Raw genomic sequence first — 18,141 nt, forward strand, 5'->3', positions numbered from 1 at the left:
TATATTCATATCCATATATATTTCTCTCTCTCTCTCTCTCTCTCTCTCTCTCTCTCTCTCTCTCTCTCTATCTCTCTCTGTATATATATATATATATATATATACACATTTATATTTATGCAAAATAATCCAGACTGACGTTTAAATATATTGCTAATGGTTAAATGTTAATATTACATTGATAAAGAGAAAATCGTGAAATCGTGTCCTATTTAAAAAGATGTTCACCACCACCACCACCACATAGTCCTATTTGGGGAAATGTAATAACTGTTTACAGATACCCCAGTCTAATACACAGAAAAAAAAAAAAAAAAGTGAATATCACCGGAATAATAATCGCAGCTCTTGATGCAGACGCAGTCACACGGGAAATCATTTTTAGACAGACTGTAATGTTACTTCCAGTTAGGTTGTGGATGATCTATTTGTTTTTGTATTTTGGTGGTTTGTTGTGGTCAGTGTGGACGATGTGTTTACAAGTCTTGCATCGCAGCAATCTGATGACCGTACATTATAGAAGGATTGAGGATACTGTCTGTGACTTACCTGGACATTGACTGATCTTATATCATAGATATGACCCGTCTCAATAGCCTGTTGCACAGCAAATCCCCTATGGAAAAATCCATATAGCAAACAGCTTTATCTTCTATATCATCAGGATAAAGTTATCACACACCGCGCTCCCCTCTGGTGCCATCTGCCATTCGTGGAGAATTCCAATAATCTTTCTCTCAATAGACTCTTCAAACTGTCTTCTAATGGAGTGTCACTGTGCCTGGGCCCTCCAATCCATAATCCTGAAACATTAACCCCCCACTCAGCTACACTATATGGGCTCGACACTGCTGTACACTGTATTTGGTTAAGTTTATGCCATTGCGTCCCAGTTCTGCTTTCTGTATTGAATTATTTGTAAAACTTTACGATACATATATTGACCTTATTTAAATGAATAATAAATCGTGTGACAATGGCTTCGTCGTTTTATAACGCCTCCCCATATCAGCTCATATCATATGTGAAAGATAAACAAATAATTGTTCAAATCATTATTTTGATATATTTGTAACAAACTATGTGATGGACTTAAATACCATATATAACTATAATTTACGTATTTCTATCTAGGAAAAACTGACGTTGATAACTGGAAACATTTTATGATAATAACTAGTGGTGTAATATACCAAAAACATTGAACAAAGGCATGTACCATAGAATTAGCTTTGATTTTTCCCAGTGCTTATAAGAGAGTGAAAGAAAATATACAGTAGCTGCTAGTGATAGCAGACTATTTTCTTTATGAAATTAAACATGCTGATTTTAAAACGCTTACATAGTAGTTCCGGTTTGGATACAGTATTAGCCAGAATGACTGTACACAGCTAGTCAGTGAGTAATTATATTTGATGATATCTGAGTTCTGCATAATATCAATTTTACAAATCAAGAGAGCTCAGTCCCTCTATACCCCTGGTACAATTTATAACTAATTCCACGTCTCTAGCTACATGAAGGACAAAGCGTAGACTTCACGTCTTTTCAAAGAAATCCTCCTTGTTCCTACAGTCGTTTCTTTGTAGGTACATTTTAACTGAGCACAGCTATGACATAAAATCGATCTCAGCTGGGATAATCCATGTAATATCTACAGGCTGATTTCACTTTCGCTGAGTGATTAGTCTGCAATGCTCGTGGAATGCTAGCAAGTGATCTCTCTGTGTGGTGTGATACCTATAGGCAGATCTGCTCATTCGTTATAGAAGATTAAATATCCATACAGTATCTGGACCAAAATACTGTGATTTTAAATATTGTGACCGGGGAGACAATATATATATATATATATATATATATATATATATATATATATATATATATATATGTATAGACTAGGTAGGATAGCGAAAGTGGGTAAATAAACAAGGTGGATAAGAAAAATAGTGATATATTAGTAAGTAGGATGCACCCCTCTGAATATACCACTCAGTATAATGTTTTAGTCTATCTATACCTAGGCATAACATATTCTAATTGTTGCTTGAACAGTGGCTATGTCATAGGCAGGAACCAACCTGCGGCTCTCCAGCTGTTGTGGAACTACAAATCTAAGCATGCTCCTCCAACTGGAGAGCCACAGGTTCATTAAGGTGGGCAAATGTTGAACGATGGTTTTCAACACTATTGCAGGAATAAAACACAATGGTCTTGATGCTGAGTTAGGGGCAATGCAAAATAAAAAGGAGCAAATTTGCACATTGACAAACTATGTTGCATTGGAGGGGGAGGTAATATTAAAATGTGGGAATAGATTTGTAATTGGGATATGGTATGTCCTAGTTCAACTTTAAATTTTAGTATAAAAATAAAGCTGTCCAGCATGTGTTTGCTGTATTTTGCTTTTGTGCAAAAAATTCAATTAATGTTCTCTCCTTGCATTGTGACATAGTTTGTCCAGGAGCAAACTTACTCCTTTTTTTTTGCTTTGTTCCTAAGTCAGAATCAGGCCCTATGTTATCAAGATATACACGCTGTGGAAAAGATAGCAGAATCAAAGATTCTGCCTCTCTTACCTGGGGAGAATGTATATGGGAATGTGTTTTATGCACATAAATGTTTTTATGACAATAATGAAAAGTCCCAGTTTTACATCAGTTATCATGTACTATAAAGTAAATATTATTGGCCTGATGTGAGTACTACTCCAGTTTGCGCAGCGTATCTTGGGTGACCGCTCTGCGCATGCTCAAAAAAGTTGGCGTACCCATATATTCCTATGTAGTCTTGCCTAATTCTGCCACTAACGCCTGCACGTTTCTGGATAGATGCGATAAGGACGTTCTAACGTTGGCCGAGTACCTTACAGACGTGTTTGTGCAATTTCACACAGATACAGACTTGTACAAACACATACAGTAAATATGTAATTGCGGGTGTTCAGGGGCAGTGCATATAGCAGATAATGATGATGATGACGGTTCCCTGCACTAGCCAACCACTTGTGATTGTCTCTTTGCGAATGTTCCGCTTATGCTGATTGGTGATTTATTTGTTGTTCGGGCATATATAATGATTTTGTGTGTTCTTCTAGTGCATGAAAATGCTGCTGTATTAGTGAAGTTAAAGTGGTTGCAAACAGAATAAATGGTTAAAAACATGGGCCCAAGTGGTAGAGAAGTCTATGTGACGTGTGACTGGTGTACAGCAGGCATATATCTTACTGACTGGGAAAGTAGTTGCTGCTTTGCATATTGCTGCAATTGTTGCTTTTGTAATGAACACAAATTTCGCCATCGATCTGGGACACGATTACGATCAACTCTGCATCAGCCCCCATGAGCTTTGCTTGTTCAAACCATATCTACTTAATACTTTCCAAGGCTGTGTAACGTTAGAGAGACCTCATTTTTCCTGGCAATTAGATTTCCACTTTTGAACAACATTCATTTATTGACTTAATGCGTTCTCCTGCAGCATTTACTAAATACTATACATAATCTTTGTAGCTCCCTGTTATGCTTGTCAGCCATGTATTTACATCATCGGACAGATATGTTTATTTTATTGCCCTTGGATACGACACAGCTCTGTTGTGCTTTCTGCACTATTTTCAAATAGATCCAGAAAAAACTTTCTGTTGTATCTTAGGGAAACAAAATAAATGAACGTTTGATGTAATTACTAAGAGGGTAAAAGGCACAAAAGGAAGCTACAGATATAAAAAAACAGGCAATTAGTAAAAGTTGCCTGAGTTGCATGTACAATTCAAAAGATTAATCTGTGTTCTACATCAATTTTGCCTGGTCTGTTAAAAAATAAATGATAAAAGGTTGAAGATAGAGTCAGCAGACATTCATGAAGTTTAAGAAGATCTGAGGGAATAAAAAGACAGTAACACAATTTCTTTATATTTTTATCATTTATTTAACTTTAAAAAAACTAGTTTATTTTTACACTGCAATTTAGAGTTGAGATAAGACACGCCCCTCCCAACTCTAAATCTATTTGACCCTCTGGAGTGCAACATGGTTTTGCCAAAGTGCACATTTGCTCTTTTTTTCCCTTCGTCCTTATTCTAAATAATGTTGTATGTGGTTATTTGTGCGTATTCTGGATCTCTATTCATTCCTTAAATTGAAGGAAAACAATAGCCTTAAGTTTTAAATTCACTGTTCATGTGAAAACTTGTGTCAGCTATTTGAATGATTGATTACTTATTCATGGAAACGGCATTGATTTGGTTTTGAAGTCATTGATTTGTTTTTTTTTAATCTTTTCTAAATTGTATAAACCTCTTCTAAAAGTGTAGCAATAATACCTGTTCAATTCATTTAAATACTTTAAACTTATATACTATCATTGGCAATTCATTCATAATGCAATTATTCACATGAACAGTCAGTTTAAAACTTTTAAAACTGACTCATTGTAGATGTGGAATATGGATGCAACAGGATTCTGTTTTGAAAAGCACAGTGATTCACACACATCCAGCACCTGTGGATAATATATTATGATTGTGCATTGTATATAGTAACGGTCACAATTGTGATATCTTTAGTTTTATATTGATTGAGTGCATATTTTTCTCTTATATGCACTCTACTTTACAGTTGCCCTGGTTTCTGTGTTATAAGAGCTAACAATTCACCAAATCTTCAAATCTTTGTCCAATTCTAGATAACAACCTTATTTTGTGAGTGTTGCTCTGCGCCTGAAGAAACTGAGGAGGGCATTGCATTATTATCCTATGGATGAGTTGGGACTCAGAGGGGCAGATTCAATTTGGCCACGTTAGTCTAGGATTAACGCGGAGTTAGTCCTATTACCTTTAAAACAGTCATTTTAACTCGGATTTTTACTCGCGGCCCGAGAAGTGCCAGCAAAAATCAGCGTTAAAATTAAAGTACTAACGGTAATACTGCGCACTTTTACGGACTACCGGTAATAGTGCGCAGGCCGCGTTATTACTAGAATAATGCATCCGAATTTAATTTGGCCCCAGACAGTGGGAACCAATGGCAGTTAATGCCAGTCCTTAATTCTCATTTTGCAAAACTATTGTGTACTATCGACTAGTAAACAGGGATAGAAAAGAAACTATTTGACATTTTATCTCCCCTCCTTATGTAGCTGAGTGTAAGCAATTGTCATGAGCCATTTTTGGCTCTAAAAGGCTAATGAGTTAAAAGACTGCATATCTTAGCTGCAAATAAAATAGATTTCTTTATGAATAGGATCTTATCTGATGTATCCATTTGTTCTGCAACAGTTGTATATAGAAGTATAAGGGGCATATTCAATTGTCCGCGGTTTCCGCCGTGGAAAAACTATTACCGGTATTACGGTAATAGAAAGCTGGATTTCAGCTCCCATCTCCCTGAGCCGCGAGCTGAAATCCAGCGAGAAAAGTACCGTAATACCAGTATTTACGTGCACTATTACCGTAATGACGGTAATAGTGCACGCGCCATGAGAATTTTGACTATAACGCCAACAATTGAATATGCCCCTTAATGTTACTCGTAGCTCTTGTATATAAGGCAACTTACGTTTTATGCTCAGCAGATGCACTATTGCAAAGAGTTGTGTTCATGTCAAGGCGTTTAGCTTTATTAGAATCCAGAACATAAAAGCAAAGCCGTTTTATTTGACACACTTGCAATAAGAATGACAATATTCTTGTTCCACCTTCAGAAGACAGACAGCAGAAGAGAGGGAAGCAGAAAGACAGCAAGCCAACAGGATATTAATGCAACTTCAGCAAGAAGCCTTTCAGAAGTCGATAAACCAGCCTCTCCAGCCAGATCCCATCTGCATTCACAATTCTTCCCTCTTTGCCCTGCAGAACCTTCAGCCTTGGTCGGATGACTCCTCCAAAATTACCAGTGTCACCTCCGTGGCCTCTGCCTGTGAATGAACAGAGTCATAAAACAGGATTTTCGAAAGGGAAAGGAACTGGTTGAAATGTATTCTCTTGACTTTTTTCAAATAAAACCACAGGACAAGCCAGGCCAACCCCAAACTTCAGACTCCACCAAGTCGTGCAAAACCTCTATCTGGATCTAGACTGTAATATACTGTATTTCTTTCATAGGAAATCAAGATCATTACATGATACCCTCGAAGATCACATATGTCCCCAAAGGTTATGAAGTAATGACAATTGCTTCCCATCCGTCTTGTTTATAATTATACCTAAGTATAATTACATGTATGTTATATTAATGCCTAAAATAATGACAACATTAAAAATGTGCTGGTTATTTTAAACTTGAATCTATCGTGAAGAAATATGTTGTAGATTATCAGTGGAATCATTTTTGAGATATTTATTTCTGTCCATTATTGATGAAAGAGTTCCTTTTGGGTTCCTTACGACCAGATGGCACATTTGAGTACAGAACTCTCCCCTTTTTTGACGCCATTTGCTACTTGCGCTCATTGCGCTTTATGCCGTTACATATTGATTGGAATAGCAAGACAACGTCTATCATGAAATAACAATCATTTGCTCAGCATGTTGGGTGTATGAGGGCATTCCTCATGCACTATAATCTAGTAGCAATTATGGTCTGTTAAACTCTAAAATGTGATTTTGCTGTATATGTTTGAGCTATTAATATGAGATATAATGGGTGGAAATAGGACAAACTGGAAGGTGAACCCTGATTTGTGAGGCTTTTTCACTGTGCAGAAGCCCTAGACGTTTAGGCTGCCTTGGAGCTGGTGTTATCATTGGCTGTCAATGGAATTCTTGTTCTTGCTGAAGACCTTATTCACATGTAGCCTAAATCTGTGTTTTAGCCAATCTGTGATTGGATTCACGTGAAAAATTCTACAGTACATTGCATTAAAAGATGGACAGAAAATCCTAGCTGGGAATGCTTACATGTCATAACCTAAGCCAACGTTTTACAACACAGGTGTAAGTTAACCAATGTGTTGGATAATATAAAAAAAAATAGATGCAACAATTTATTTTCAGTAGTTGCATTTATGCTTTTTTGTATTTGTAAATATGCATGTTATAAAACACTTGCATATGTTATGACGTGTAGCCAAACTGTTACTTTGCGGAGTTTGCTAATAATTAAATAACGATAAAGGAACTCATGTTAAGTTGGACGCAAATTGCGTTCTTGGTGTACAGAACACATTCTGTCATATTGGCATGCGCACACATCACTAATTTAGGAACCAGTGCTTTGCGCGCTTGCCCAGAGGTAAAAAGAGTGCACTGTACGCCAAGAACGCAGTTTGAGTTCAACTTAACATGAGCCCCGCTATCGCCATTTATTTATGCCCCAAAATGAGCAGTACGTTTGTAGAAAAGGGGATATAAAGCTAATTATGTAGCAACACCAATGGTACGAGTCACGTGTGATCTATAGGGATGCGTTGTTCAGTCAAAAATTCAGTCTTTTCGGACACTAGTTTAGTCTCAAAGTTATTAGTAAAAAGCAACTATTATTATTATCCATTGTTTATATAGCGCTAGCGTATAACAATGCGCTGAACAATCACAGAATATTTATTTATTCACATCAGTCCCTGCACCAGTGGAGCCTACCATCTAAATTTCCTACAACAGATGAATGCACATGCTAGTAAGAAGCCTATTATCCCAGCTGTAGGTCGTTGGGCCCTAGGCATCTAGAATAAACCCATGCAAACACGGGGAGAACATACAAACTCCACGCATATAGACTTATTGTTAAATTTAGTTATGTTTTAGCATCATAAATAGATCAACACAGACTTTACAATTGAAACATCACTGAGATGGAAAAAAATCTGACACCAGCAGATGCCTAGTTATATACAGTTATGGATGTTTATAGCAAATCCGATATACATCTTTGTTTCCATTTGTGATATTAAAGGGGTTGTACATGTAGACGTGCCACAGAGGAGTGTCGTCTGATTGGTTGTAAGCAGCTTCCAATCAGGTTCCATCCTCTGTGATATAACATACTTCCCCATAAGGTAGTGACAGTTTGCATCGGACGGTAAAGAGACAAAACTAAATTATATTTATCGAGATTCTCACAGAACAAAATGAGAAAGACAACAATATATTGAGATTTAATAAAGCAATATATCCATCCTATGTATATATTTTTATATAAAAAAATTATAGCAAGAGTTCCAAGCTAAACATGATAACATAGTATTTCGCGATAGATTCCCTTAGTATATATATATATATATATATATATATATATATATATATATATAACAGGACGTTGACTGCATTATCTAACTCGATATATCATATCATTAAATATGATAATATTATTTATAAATTAGATTGCCCAAAAAAATCAGTATTCACTCTACACACATTTCCTATGTAATACAACTGCACGGTTTAAAAATACAAAATGCAATTCAAAGTTGAATTTGTTGTTACAATCACATGCAAAATATTCTTAGTACTGTTTGGTGCTAAAAGTGAAATACAACAAAAACTTACCGTTACTGAAATATATTTTCCTATATAAGGATATAGGACTGCCAGAGTTGGACTGTCTTAATACAGGAATGTGATTCTTTAATTTGCAAGCACTTCTATATCTCTGTGTATTAAATGAGGTCCTATAGCATACTGCCAGTTAAACTGCTTATGGTTGAAATGTTTAAAGCACGCAGTTGTAGTTTATGAACCTTACACATGGACTGATTGCTGCAGAGCATATTGCTGTGTACAAACACACCTAGGGAGTTTGGGATCTCGGACTTTGTGCAGTATTTTAACCCCTTCCATGCAAAGGATGAATTAATGTGCAGGGTGTACATGTTGTGCACAGAGTGAGTTTACCGGGTTCTGCATTAAAAGCAGCCTCATCCTGTATGTGTGTGGTTTTTATTACATTTTTTTTTTATTTATTTGTATCTTTATTTGACAGTATCAATCTACCGACTATTTATGTATTATGTACATTCGATTTTCATTGCAATTTACAAATTGGGATTTAATAACTGCATTAACATGTTTTGTCAACACGTTGTAAATAAAATGAATAATTTCTTTTTCAGGTCCGGCTTTCGGGTTTTTTTTCATTATTTTCATTATCTGCTGTTATAAATGAGAACTTTTTGTAGCCCGTAGCTTAATGTTTATAATATGTCATTAGAGGATAACTACACCCAAACTAAAAATTTAATTTTCGGGGGTATTATGCAGTACAAACAAATAAAAAAAAGATGATGTAACTTAGTGCCCCATGATTCAGACGGTTCCTCGATACCTTTAATAATCCAAGCATGGGATCATCTCTCTTGCTTGGGGATGGCTTTATTCAAACTTTTCAGCCCCACCCTAGTGAGTTTCCCATTCAGATGAATGTTCAGCCCACGACTAAGGGCCTGATTCATTAAGGATCTTAACTTAAGAAACTTCTTCTTTCAGTTTCCTGGACAAAACTATGTGCAAATTAGTATTCTGTTTTGCACATAAGTTAAATACTGACTGTTTTTTCATGTAGCACACAAATACTTGATAGCTTATTTGTACACTTAGATTTAAAGTTGATATTTGTGTGCTACATGAAAAAACAGTCAGTATTTAACTTATGTGCAAAACAGAATACTAATTTGCACCCCTTGCATTGTAACATGGTTTTGTTCAGGAGACTGAAATAAGAAGTTTCTTAAGTTAAGATCCATAAGGAATCAGGCCCTATATGTTTATAATATGTGCAAAATGCATTTTTAATGATGTGTAAAGTCACCAGGTTGACTCCCTTGCTCCCCTCATGCCTTAGGCCGGGGTCTATGTGTCCTTTCCTCAAATCCTGGCTTGCACCTTAAAGGGTCAAATTTCATCATCATCATTATCATTTATTTATATAGCGCCACTAATTCCGCAGCGCTGTACATAGAACTCCCTATCAGTCCCTGCCCCATTGGAGCTTACAGTCTAAATTCCCTAACATACACACACACAGACAGACAGACAGACAGACAGAGAGAGACTAGGGTCAATTTTTTGATAGCAGCCAATTAACCTACTAGTATGTTTTTGGATTGTGGGAGGAAACCGGAGGACAAGGAGGAAACCCACGCAAACACGGGGAAAACATACATTTGCCAAAATAAATCCCTTCCTAACTTTTCTCATTGCCTACATATACTTTGTGTGTATAATGGTAATTACAGATGAATAATCTGACTTTAGAGGGAGGGAGAGTGACGTGAGCTGCCTATGTCTGTTACAACCCTGGGGCAGCATCTTCCATCATCATCAGTTCTGAAAGCCTCAGTGTGAAATGTTATCTTAGTCTTGAAATAGGAGGATTCATGCAACATACAGTGTAGCGTCATGAGACTAATAAATGGCACAAATTCAAAGCAAATTGAGATCTTGAAATAGACACTGTGCAAAAGGAAAACTAGGAGTTTCTGAATAGCAGTTTTTCGCTAAGAGGTGAAAGTGTTGAGCACGAATATGTAACTGGGGATATTGGTCACCATGTCATTAATGATAGGACAACATAACCCCTATAGTACTCTGTCAATTATTAAACCACTTAATGTACAAGTTTTAAAATGATTTTGTGCATACACTTATTATTCTAATAGTCATATTTTAATACATGAAAGCCCAAAGTAATTTAATTAGAAGAAAATTAGTTTTATTATTAATTTTAAAACGTAAGGACTGCAAGACTTAATATCAAATCCAGGCCAAAAGGGGCAATAATCTTTGGGCTACAGTAAGAAAGAAATCATTACTTGGTAGAGCAGTGTAATTAGAGCATTATGTTATAGCCAGGTGTTGGCTGGGCTGGGGTGCTTCTTATCCCCGAGTCGGGTTATAGCGGGCTATCGTGGGCTGGATCACCAGGCCACATGCATTTTATTTCCTTTAAAATAGGCTGCTGAGTCAACTCTTGCCCCCCCGGGCTAAAATTTGCTAGCCCTCCCCTGGTTATAGCAATATGGTACTAGATTTTACTGCCACACTTCACTGTGATTCAATACAAAAACGCAATCAAATGAGGGTCACTAGTGCAAAATAATAAATAACCAGGGTTTTACCGTATATTACCAAACATGTATTGACTGATTGGTGGATTGATTGAAGTGATCAATACTTATTGTATTGCAATACTTGTTACTGTAAGTTCCTTTCTTCCTCTAGTGTCTTACACAAATACAATTTACTTATTTTATAGTGTACATTGATTATTTAGTTGCTGTGAATCAAGAATAACAATAACATCAATAACATCCTAACCAACAAACAACAGAATATACTTTGTTTTTTCTATACACTGGACTGCCAAGAAATTCCGTGAGGTATCCATTGTGTATTGATGATGGAGGATGGATCAAGTAAACAGGTTCAGGCAGAAAAAGCTGATTTGTTTTCCAATGTGCTCAAATATTCACATCAGCAAAGCAAACATGAGTAAATTCCACTCTATATACAGGTTTAGCGAAGACATTTAAGATTGCACATAAAAAGTAAAGTAAGCTTCTCATATTCAGGAAAATAGACTTCTGGGAAATGCTATTTGCATGGCAGGATTTTGAATCAATGCTGTTCGCCTCTGGTTTTCAGACCACGATCCGAGCCAGGGCAGAGACATAATTTCCATCTATAGACAGACTACTTAGCCCTTGATGAGGCTCATCAGTACAGGGCATGGTTTCTGAGTAGCATGTGAACTGCTATAGAGAGTCTTACTGAATCAATTCAAAGAGTTAGTGAGACTTTAAAGCTGCTCTCTAGGGACACTATGCATATAAACCTCCTGGAAGACAATGTTTGTTGTCAGGATATGTTTACTCAAATCCACCATTTAAAATGAAATACAAAAGAATATTGAAACAAACACATTAAACAATATTTGAATTGATTTGTTGTCAACTACAGGAATACTGTACATGCAATGTGTTAGGGACTGCCATCAGGCACCACAGGGTCTTGCACAAATTAATCTGGCAGCAACCCCTGTCTCCACCAAACATTCCCCTCTCTTCACAATACATTCCCCTTCTTCACAAAACATCCACCCATCTTCACAATACATTCCCCCATCTTCATATTAATTTCTTCCTCTTCACAAAACATTTCCCCCCTCTTCACAAAATATTGCCCACACTTCACAATACATTTCTCCATCTTCACAATAAATTCCCCCCTCTTCACAATACATTACTATTATTATTAATTTTTATTTATAGGGCGCCACAAAGTATCCGTAGCGCCGTACAAGGACAAACAATGGCACAGTACAAGGTGAAACAGCACAGCACAAGTAACAGTAAGCACTATAACTCTGGGGACTCAGGCACAGCATGAAAGAGAGGGAGGGAGGGGAAAAGTGAGTATAGGCTGGTAACTATGGCTCAAGAGGGTGGGCACGGATGACAGGTTGAGAGTCACTGAGGGGAGCGGAGAGAAGCGAGAGGAGACAGAGGGCAGAGGGACCGAGAGGAGGTGAGCTGAGTAGCTGGAGAGCGCAGATAAAAGTGATGGAAACAGCAGGTAGGAGAGCCCTGCTCAAAGGAGCGAACAATATAAAGGGAGGGGAAGACAGACAGACACATGGATGAGACGGAGAGACGGGAGAAACGGAGACAGAGTCGAGGAAGGGGCTGAAGGGAAGAAGGGATGAGAAAGAGTTAGCCGACCGGTGGGAGTTTAGGCATGAGACTGGAAGGCTTTAAGGAAAAGGTGGTTTTTTAATGGGTTTTACTTTCCCTCCACTTCACAATACAATACATCCCCCACTCTTCACAATACATTCTCCCTTCATTATACATTCCCCCCTCTTCACAAAACATTCCCCCCTTTTCACAATACATATCCCCCTCTTCACAATGCATTCCCCCTTCACTATACATTCCCCCTCTTCACGATACATTCTCCCTCTTCACAATACATTCCCCCCTTCACAATACATTCCCTCCTCTTCACAATACATTCCTATCTCTTCCCAATACATTCCCCCTCTTCACAAAACATTCCCCCCTCTTCAAAATACATTCCACTCTCTTCACAATGCATTCCCCCTCTTCACTACACATTCCCCCCTCTTCACAATACATTCCCCCCTCTTCACTATACATTCCGCCCTCTTCACAATACATTTCCCCCTCTTCACAATACATCCTCCCCTCTTCATAATACATTCCCTCGTCTTCACAATACAGTCCCCCTCCTCATAATACATTCCCCCCTATTCACAAAACATTCCCTCCCTCTTTACAATACATTCCCTCCTTCACAAAACCTACCATTCTCTTCACAATACATGCTCCCCTCTTCACAAAACATACCCCTCTCTTCACAATACATTTCCACTCTTCACAATACATTCCCATTCTTCACAAAACATTCCTCTTCTCTTCACAAAACATTCCCCTCTTCACAATACATTCCCTCCTCTTTACAATACATTCACCCTCTTCAAAAAACATTCCCCCATCTTCACAATACATTCCCTCCTCTTCACATAACATTTCCCCATCTTCACTATACATTCCCCCCTCTTCACAATACATTCTCCCTCATCACATACAATCCCCCCTTTTCACAATACATTCCCCCTCTTCACAAAACATTCCCCCACCTCACAATACATTTCTTCCTCTTCAAAACACATTCCCCCCTCTTCACAAAACATTCCCCCTCTTCACAATAAAATCCCCTCTCTTCACAATACATTCCTTCCTCTTCACAATACATTCCCCCCGTCTTCACAATACATTCCCCCCGTCTTCACAATACATTCGCCCCTCTTCACAATACATTCGACCCTCTTCACAATACATTCGACCCTCTTCATAATAGAATTACTTCTCTTCACAATACATTCATTCCCACTCTTCACAATACAATCCCCTCTCTTCGCAATACATTCTCCCTCTTCACAATACAGTTCCCTGTTTTCACAATACATTCTCCACCTTCACAATACATTCCCTTCTCTTCACATTATATTACCCCCTCTTCACAATACATGCCCTTCTCTTCACAATACTTTCCACCCTCTTCACAATACTTCCCCCCTCTTCACAATACATTCACCCTCTTCACAATACATTCACCCTCTTCACAATACATTTACCCTCTTCACAATACATTCCCTCCTCTTCACAATACTTTCCCCCTCTTCACAATACTTCCCCCCTCTTCACAATACATTCCCCCTCTTCACAATACATTCCCCCTTTTCACAATACATTCCCCCTCTTCACAATACATTCCCCCTCTTCACAATACATTCCCTCCTCTTCACAATACATTCCCTCCTCTTCACAATACTTTCCCCCTCTTCACAATACATTCTCCTCTTCACAATACTTTCCCCCTAATCACAATACATTCCCTCCTCTTCACAAGCTTTCCCCCTCTTCACAATACATTCTCCTCTTCACAATACTTTCCCCCTCTTCACAATAAGTTCCCTCCTCTTCACAATACACCCCCCTCTTCATAAAACATTTCCTCCTCTTCACATTACATTCCTCTTCTTCACAATACATTTCCTCCTCTTCACAATACATTCCCCCTCTTCACAATACATTCCCTCCTCTTCACAATACATTTCCTCCTCTTCACAATACTTTCCCTCTCTGCACAATACATTCGCTTTTCTTCACAATACATCCCCCCTCTTCACAATACATTCTCTTCTCTGCACAATACATTCCCTCCTCTTCACAATACAATCCGACCTCTTCACAATACATTCCCTTCTCTTCACAATACATTCCCATCTCTTCACAATACTTTCCCCTCTCTTCACAATACATTCTCTTCTCTTCACAATACATTCCTTCCTCTTCACAATACTTTCCCCCTTTTTCACAATACAATCCCCCCTCTTCACAATACATCCCCCTCTTCACAATTCATTCCCTTCTCTCCACAATATATTACCCCCTCTTCACAATACGTTCCCCTCTCTTCACAATACATTCACTCCTCTTCTCAATACAGTTCCCTCTTTTCACAATACATTCTCCCCCTTCACAATACAGTCCCCCCTCTTCACAATACATTCTCCCTTCTTCACAATATATTCCCCCATTGACAATACATTTGCCAATATTCACAATACATTCTCCGTCTTCACAATACATTTCCCCCCTCTTCGAAATACATTCCCTCTCTGCACAATACATCCTCCTCTTCACATTACTTTACCCCTCTTCACAATACATCCCACCTCTTCACAATACATTCCCCCCTCTTCACAATACATTCCCCCCTCTTCACAATACATTCCCTCCTCTTCACAATACTTTCTCCCTCTTCACAATACATTCCCTCCTCTTCACAATACATCCCCCCCTCTTCATAATACATTCCCTCCTCTTCACAATACTTTCCCCCTCTTCACAATACATTCCCTCCTCTTCACAATACATTCCCTCCTCTTCACAATACATTCCCTGCTCTTCACAATACATTCCCTCCTCTTCACAATACATTCCCTCCTCTTCACAATACTTCCCCCCTCTGCACAATACATTCCCTCTTCTTCACAATGCATTCCCTTCTCTTCACAATACATTCCCTTCTCTTCACTATACATTCCCATCTCTTAACAATACATTCCCCCCTCTTTACAATACATTCTCCCCTCTTCACAATACATTCCCCCTCTTCATAATAGAATTACTTCTCTTCACAATACATTCATTCCCACTCTTCACATTACATCCCCCTCTTCACAATTCATTCCCTTCTCTTCACAATATATTACCCCCTCTTCACAATACATTCCCTTCTCTTCACAATATATTACCCCCTCTTCACAATACATTCTCCTCTTCACAATACATTCCCTCCTCTTCACAATACATCCCCCCTCTTCATAATACATTCCCTCCTCTTCACAATACTTTCCCCGTCTTCACAATACATTCACTCCTCTTCACAATACATTCCCCCTCTTCACAATACATTCCCCCCTCTTCACAATACATTCCCTCCTCATCACAATACATTCCCTTCTCTTCACAATACATTCCCTTCTCTTCACAATACATTCCCTTCTCTTCACAATACAATCCCCCCTCTTCACAATACATTCCCCTCTCTGCACAATACATTCCCCTCTCTGCACAATACATTCTCCCTCTTTACAATACAGTTCCCTCTTTTCACAATACATTCTCCCTTCTTCACAATATATTCCCCCTTCACAATACATTTCCCTATATTCACAATACATTCTCCATCTTCACAATACATTCCCCCCTCTTTGAAATACATTCCCTCTCTGCACAATACATCCTCCTCTTCACATTACTTTCCCCCTCTTCAGAATACATCCCCCCTCTTCACAATACATCCCCCCTCTTCACAATACATCCTCCCTCTTCACAATACATCCTCCCTCTTCACAATACATCCCCCCTCTTTATAATACACTCCCTCCTCTTCACAATACATTCCCCGTCTTCACAATACATTCCCTCCTCTTCACAATACATTCCCCCCTCTTCACAATACATTCCCTCCTCATCACAATACATTCCCTCTCTTCACAATACATTCCCCTCTTGCAAATACATTCCCTTCTCTGCACAATACATTCCCCTCTCTTCACAATACAATCCCCCTCTTCACAATACATTCCCCTCTCTACACAATACATTCCCCTCTCTTCACAATACATTCTCCCTCTTCACAATACTGTTCCCTCTTTTCACAATACAGTCTCCCCCTTCAAAATACATTCTCCCTTCTTCACAATATATTCCCCCCTTCACAATACATTTCCCTATATTCACAATACATTCTCCATCTTCACAATACATTCCCCCCTCTTCGAAATACATTCCCTCTCTGCACAATACATCCTCCTCTTCACATTACTTTCCCCCTCTTCACAATACATCCCCCTCTTCACAATACATCCCCCCTCTTCACAATACATCCTCCCTCTTCACAATACATCCCCCTCTTCACAATTCATTCCCTTCTCTTAACAATATATTACCCCCTCTTCACAATATATTCTCCTCTTCACAATACATTCCCTCCTCTTCACAATACATCCCCCCTCTCCATAATACATTCCCTCCTCTTCACAATACTTTCCCCCTCTTCACATTACATTCCCACCTCTTCACAATACATTCCCCCCTCATCACAATACATTACCTCTCTTCACAATATATTCCCCACACAGCAAAGTACATTCCCACTTCGCAATACATTCCCTTCTCTTCACAATACATTCCCTTCTCTTCACAATACATTCCCATCTCTTCACAATACATTCCCTCCTCTTCACAATACATTCCCCCCTCTTCACAATACATTCCCCCCTCTTCACAATACATTCCCCCACTTCACAATACATTCCCCCACTTCACAATACATTCCCCCCTCTTCACAATACATTCCCTCCTCTTCATAATGCATTCCCCCTCTTTATAATATATTCCCTCTCTTCACAATACATTCTCTTCTCTTCACAATACATTGCCCCCTCTTCACAATACATTCCCTCCTCTTCACAATACTTTCCCCACTTTTCAAAATACATTCCCCCTCTTCACAATACATCCCCCCTCTTCACAATACATTCCCCCCTCTTCACAATACTTTTCCTCCTGTTCACAATACATTCCCCTTTTCACAGTACATTCCCCCCTCTTAACAATACATTCCCCCTCTTCACAATACATTCCCCCTCTTCACAGTACATTCCCCCTCTTCCCAATACATTCCCTCTTTTTCAGAATACATTCCCCCCTCTTCACAATACATTACCCTCTCTTCACAATACTTTTCCTCCTGTTCACAATACATTCCCCCTCTTCACAATACATTCCCCTCTTCCCAATGCATTCCCCCCTCTTCCCAATACATTCCCCTCTCTCCACAATACATTCCCCCTCTTCACAATACATCCCCCCTCTTCACAATACTTTCCCCACTTTTCAAAATACATCCCCCTCTTCACAATACATCCCCCCTCTTCACAATACATCCCCCCTCTTCACAATACATTCCCCCCTCTTCACAATACATTCCCCCCTCTTCACAATACTTTACCTCCTGTTCACAATACATTCCCCCCTCTTGACAATACATTCCCCCTCTTCACAATACATTCCCCCTCTTCACAGTACATTCCCCCTCTTCCCAATACA

General features: G+C 38.7%; 1 protein-coding gene across 3 annotated transcripts in view; it reads left to right on the top strand.

Annotated features, from left to right (window-relative positions):
* Window positions 1-18,141, top strand: part of TLX1 (T cell leukemia homeobox 1) — a 111,457-nt gene that overhangs the window by 5,850 nt on the left and 87,466 nt on the right. For 2 of the 3 annotated variants that reach the window (XM_075216269.1, XM_075216267.1), the window contains exon 3: window positions 5,704-6,148. The exons of the other annotated variant lie outside the window; for it this stretch is intronic. In XM_075216269.1, coding sequence (XP_075072370.1) covers window positions 5,704-5,926 — 223 coding nt within the window. In that variant the 3' untranslated portion in view covers window positions 5,927-6,148. Of the gene's footprint in view, window positions 1-5,703; window positions 6,149-18,141 lie in introns of those variants that run through there. 3 annotated transcript variants of the gene reach the window in all.

This window comes from Mixophyes fleayi, chromosome 6, assembly GCF_038048845.1.
Source record: "Mixophyes fleayi isolate aMixFle1 chromosome 6, aMixFle1.hap1, whole genome shotgun sequence".
NCBI lineage: Eukaryota > Metazoa > Chordata > Amphibia > Anura > Limnodynastidae > Mixophyes > Mixophyes fleayi.